General features: G+C 54.9%; 1 protein-coding gene across 1 annotated transcript; it reads right to left on the bottom strand.

Moving 5' to 3' along the window:
- Positions 1–519: 519 nt before the first annotated feature.
- SP8 (Sp8 transcription factor) lies at positions 520–4,846 on the bottom strand. Its single transcript, XM_050314754.1, has 2 exons — positions 4,666–4,846; positions 520–3,619 (listed from the first exon to the last, which is right to left on the bottom strand). Exons 1-2 carry the CDS (start codon positions 4,684–4,686, stop codon positions 2,141–2,143), a joined length of 1,500 nt encoding a protein of 499 aa, XP_050170711.1. The 5' UTR covers positions 4,687–4,846; the 3' UTR covers positions 520–2,140.
- Between the last annotated feature and the right edge of the window lie 455 nt (positions 4,847–5,301).

Raw genomic sequence — 5,301 nt, 5'->3', positions numbered from 1 at the left:
AGCATTGTTCCCAGTCACAACCACCTGACCTAAAAACAAAAGCGGAAGACCACTTTTTCTTTTGTCTTTTGAAGCAATAATGACCCTCGGTATTTCAAGATTAGATCTCCTTTCACAATGAATCTGGCGCGACATGAAAAATAATTCCAAGGAGGAGATATATGCAAAGCAGCTCTTCAAACACACTCGGTTTTGTGAGAGGCACTGTATTATTAGTCTGAAAAAAATAATTTAAAAAAAGTAAATAATGTCTTTCATTTAGTTTCCTCTACTAGTGCCTTGTAAAAGGCATGAAAGAGAATGCCTACGTATTCATTTTAATGAATTAATATTCATTTTAATAAATAAGTCTCAAAGTTGCTCTCATTGCTGCTACAATTTACATTCGTTGTATTTTCATCACTTTTCTCTGAAACTCTAGGGAACGACTCATGCCCTATGAATTCAAAGTAAATCGTTGGTTGTAATGATGGACTTACAAAGAAGGAAAACAATTGTCTGACCTAAGGTAGAATGTTCTTTTGGAGTTTATTAATACCATTTAAAATATTACAGATAAAAATCAATTACATTTCATGCATTTAAAATGCAAATCTAAAATGTTCCAGCGAAGGGCTTTTCATTTCAATGTGAAATATCCAAATTATTTCAACATTACAATGAGACAATTAGTTTGCAGTATTACAAACTGCTAATGTAGTGTCAGGAGTGTTTATTAACATTTATCAATATTATTTTCAGGAAATACACATAGGCCAACGTTAGTTCAGTTTCACTTGGACAGTTTATTTAATACATGGGTCGTGGCAAACCCACTTTATGAAATATAGGAGAACTCTCACCATAACTATACCTGAACTGCCAGCAAATGCAAATAAGTACATGCTCCATTAAATTAAATGTCATTCAACATTTATCAAATATTGTTTGCTTAATTACAGTTGTATGCCTACCTAAATTAATATTCAAGCAAAACCTATGTCCTGAAGTGTGATTTGATGTACGCTTCAAGGAACAAGTCCAGTAAAAGAATGCAGTGAACCAGGACTGCAACAAGAATGTTTTCTTGTGACAGGAAAAGAAATAAAAATTTTAAAAAAATAATAATAATAATAAAAAAAGTTCAAATGTACTTCAATATATTTTCAAATATTTACTGGAAGTAATTTACAAGAAAAATACTATACAAAATCGTCTCCTGGACAACTGCACCTCACACCCATACATTGGTGGAGTTTTATTTAATTGTTAGCTAATCTAGAACGATTCCCCAGTGGTACAAACCTATAGGTTCAGACATATTTTACAAATATTTTATTTTCCTATTCCCCCCCAGCCTCCCTTTTTGGCATTGGAAATACATCTTCGCTTGAAACCCACGGTGCTTCTTCATTTGTCTGGAGTTTAAAAAAAAATATACGACTTTCAACCTAATTATTTTTAACGTATTTCGCCATTCCTGCTCAAAAGAGAATTATACGATGCGCTGGCAAACGCAGTGAAATTTGGACTTGGGGAGGTAAACGACTCTCTAAAACTGAAAAAATATAAGGGGGACGGGAAATAAGCACACTGCCTTTCCGGTCCCGGGGAGCAGACGGGCTTTGAGCAGTTAAAGAGGCGAGCGCAGGTCTGACTCTTAGCTCGCGGTAAGGACCGCGACTGACTGCGCTGCCGTCGGAGGACTCGCCGCAGTGCAGCCCCGGGCCGCACACCCGCCCCGCCGGGGCGCCGCGACTGTACCGGCGCTAGTGGCTGAGGGAAAGGAGACGGGCCGGTTTCCAGCAGGAAAGCGAGAGGGATCGAGGGGGAGGCGGGGGTCACTCTAAAAGCAACACGAGGCGAAGAGGAAGGAAGGGAGGCGGCTGCGCGGCCGCCCCACAGAGGGTCACGGCTCTCTCCTCTTGCCCAAACTCTCCCCTGCCCCCGTCGCGGGGGTTGCGCGGCCCGGCCGCACCGCCCGGCCCGGGCGGAGCTCTGGGCAGGCAGCGGAGCGGCCGCGAGGCTGAGAGCGGTTCTTGCGGAGCCGCGGCGGCTACTTACGTGTCCACGTCCCCGCCGCAGGGCTGCGCGCCCGGGGGCGCTGCGGGGCCGGGAGGGCGGCGGGCCGGGGGGCGCGACGGCCCCGCGCCTCCGCCCGTCACTCCAGCCCGTTGCGGTGGCCGGGCTCCGGGGGTGGCAGCAGCTCCGGGGAGTGACAGGGCGGGCTGCCGGCCGCACTGTGCTCGCTGTCGGTGTCGCTGCCCTTCTTACCGCCGGGGCCGGGGCCACCGCCGGGGCCGCCGCCGCCGGGGCCCCCAGCGCCTCCGGGGCCGCTATGGGTCTTGACGTGCTTGCTGAGGTGGTCGCTGCGCATGAAGCGCTTGTTGCAGACGGGGCAGGCGAAGCGCTTCTCGCCCGTGTGGGTCCGCAGGTGCCGCTGCAGCTCGTCGGAGCGGGTGAAGCGCTTGCCGCAGAAGAGCCAGTTGCAGACGAAGGGCCGCTCGCCCGTGTGCCAGCGCAGGTGCGCCTTCAGGTGCGAGGTTTTGCCATAGACCTTTCCGCAGCCGGGGATGTGGCAGCTGTGCAGCCCCTTGCGGCGCAGGCTGGCCCCCGCCGGCCCCAGCCGCTCGGCCTCCTGGCAGTTGGGGCAGTCGCAGGTGGCGCGCCCCGAGTAGCGGCGGGCGGAGGAGCGCGGCGAGGCGGCCAGCGGCGCGGCGGGGCCGCCGCCCAGCATGGAGCCCCCAGCGCCGGCCAGCGGTGAGGGGGCCGAGTCCGGGTAGGAGCCGGGTAGCACGGGCTTAAATCCATCCATAAGGTGCTGCCCGGCGGGGCTGAGGAGGTGCGAGGAGGCGCCGCTACTGAAGGCCGAGTGGCCCAAGCCAGAGTAATCCGAGTTGTAGCCGCCCAGCGGCGAGTGGAGCGAGGTCTGGAGTCCGCCGGCCGCCGGGTGCAGCGAGCCGGGCAGCGCGGCCGCCCCGTTGGGGCTCTGCACGTCGATCCAGCCGGCGCCCACGTCCCACCAGCTGGAGGCGCCCGCCGAGCCCACCTCGCCGGCGCCGAGCCCCGGGTGCGACGGCTTGAACCAGGACTCGTAGGGGTGCGCCATGCCCACCCGCGGGTAGATGCCCTGCAGCCCCTCCACCGACGTGTGCACCTTGGAGATGAAGACGGGCTGGTGCGCCGCCGCCTCCTGTCCCGTCGCCCCTCCACCGCCGCCTCCGCCGCCGCCGCCGCCGCCGGCGCTGCCCGGAGCTTGGAAGACGGAGTAGTCGTTGGCGAAGGGCGAGCTGGCAGCCGCCGCGCTGCTGGAGGTGAGAGAGAAGGCGCTGGAGCCCGGCGAGCCGCCGCAGCTGAACGAGTCCGAGACCAGGGCGGCCGCCGCCGCCGCCGCTGCCGCCGCCGCCGCCGAGGAGCCGTTTCGCGCCGCGCCCGCCACGCCGAAGCCCGGGAGGCCGGAGCCCACGGCGCCGCAGCTGCCCGCCGAGGCCGAGGAGGAGGAGCGTTTCCAGGGGTGGAAGCCTTTGCCGAAGGAGGACGCGCTGTCCGAGAGGGCGGACGGCGAGGGGCTGGGGCTGCCGATCTTGTTGCAGGTCGCGGCGAGCATGGCCAGAGGCGTGGAGCCTACCCGCGGTTCCTCCTGCGGGCACAGAGGGGAGACGGCCGCCCCGCCGCGTCAGGATCGGAGCGGCCCTGCCGTCCCGCGCCCCGCGTCCCGCTCCCGGCACCGCTCCGCCGCCCAGCCCCGCTCCGCTCCGCCGGCCCCGGCCACAAAGTTCCGCGACTCCCGCGGGAGGATCCTTTCGCTGGGGCCGGCTAAGCGGTTCTGCCTCCAAACGCCTTCCCAAGCTTTTTTTCACCATCCAACTCCCCTCCCACGGAGGAGCTCGGGAAGGGTTAAAAAAGGGGGAGAAAAAAGAGGGGAGGGGGGGAGAAAGTTGCGTCTGTTACCGTAGCTTTAAAGATGCCCCCGGCACGGAGGCAACTACGTTTCAGCCTGTTCCCTTTCCCCGGGACGTGGCCGGTCCTCGTCCCACAGGTCAGTAAGGCTGTTTTCTTAAATACAGAATTGTAGGATTATCAAATTACTCCTTTTTAAAAAAGAATTTTCTTAAAGTCAGCCTAATTTACGTACCAACGATAATGAAATACATATCTAAATTTAACGTATGTAAATATGCATGTATACACGAGTTGAACGTACCTGCTAGACACGGTGGGCTGTGTTATTTTAAAGGGAAACAAAAAGCCACAATCTGTTGCAAATTTAAAAAATTGCACAAGAAAAACGATAGTGCTGGGTTTGGGGGGGGGTTGTTTGTTGTTTTTTTTTTTTTCTTCCAGCAGTCACATGTAAAGAAGAAAAGCCACTTCTCCGAGAGCACAGGAACAGCACAGCCCAGGCGCTGTAGGTTGTTTCTACAAATGCCCTTAAAACCTTTTCCTGCTCGCTGAAAAGTGACTCTGCCCCCTTTTCCCCCTCTCACTCTTTCTTTTCTCCTAAACTCAGTTGTACTTAAGTTTCAAAAAAAAAAAAAAAAAAAAAGAAAAAGAAAAGAAAAAAAAAAAGAGCTGAATAGAGGAGACTGATAGCCCCGGTCAAGACAGGGGTTATTTTAACCCCCTCCAATCGACAATAAAAAGAAACCAATTAAACCAGCAAGAGAAAAAAATCCTTAGACTCACCCCTAGAAGTGAAGTTGCCATCACACAAAAGTGCCCTCCTCTCAGAGGATCTTTTTTATATTGATAAATCAGAGGCAGTGTTTTTTTTAGAGGTGTGCAATACAATGATCAGTTCCGCCCATTCCACCACAATTGTAGCTCCCTCGCCGGCTTTGAAGTGCCGCTGAGCCTCCGCCAGCCAATCCCCGCCACCGCCGCCTCGCTCCACGGCGTGACTGCGTGAGGTCATCAGCGCCGTCGAGCCCCTCCGTCGAGCCCCGCCGGCGCTGATGACCTCACGCAGTCGCGTCGTCGGGCGGCGAGCCACAGTCCCGATCCGCAGGGACCGCTAACCCCGGCTCGGGCTGCTTCGTCCCGGCCGCCCCCTTTCCATCACCCCTGCGTGCCTGTAATCTGACAACAGGGGTTTTTGTTTTTTTGTTGTTTTTTTTTTCCCCTCAGAGCTGTTTATGTCTGAATTTTATATCATCATCATCACCATCATCTCAGTCTTACTATGATTATCGGCAAGGATTGGCGAGTGCAGTAGCATCCCGTTTCTCCACGGGGTTCCCTCCACCCCGCTCCCCTCTGCTTAGTCCTTCCTCTCCCGTTGTCCCATCAAGGACGTGAAACAGGCCACTGCTCCCTGCCGTC

The sequence above is a fragment of the Myiozetetes cayanensis genome, unplaced genomic scaffold, assembly GCF_022539395.1.
Source record: "Myiozetetes cayanensis isolate MyiCay16 unplaced genomic scaffold, myiCay2020 scf1, whole genome shotgun sequence".
In the NCBI taxonomy this organism is placed as follows: domain Eukaryota; kingdom Metazoa; phylum Chordata; class Aves; order Passeriformes; family Tyrannidae; genus Myiozetetes; species Myiozetetes cayanensis.
The sequence above is the reverse complement of the archived record's forward strand: the minus strand, read 5'-3'. Positions and strand labels throughout refer to the sequence as shown.

Coding starts and splice junctions, on each gene's coding strand:
- SP8 (XM_050314754.1), bottom strand. CDS start 4,686: ATGGCAACTTCACTTCTAGGG. Junction 3,620..4,665: donor TGGCAACTTCACTTCTAGGG/GTGAGTCTAAGG, acceptor CTGTGCCCGCAG/GAGGAACCGCGGGTAGGCTC.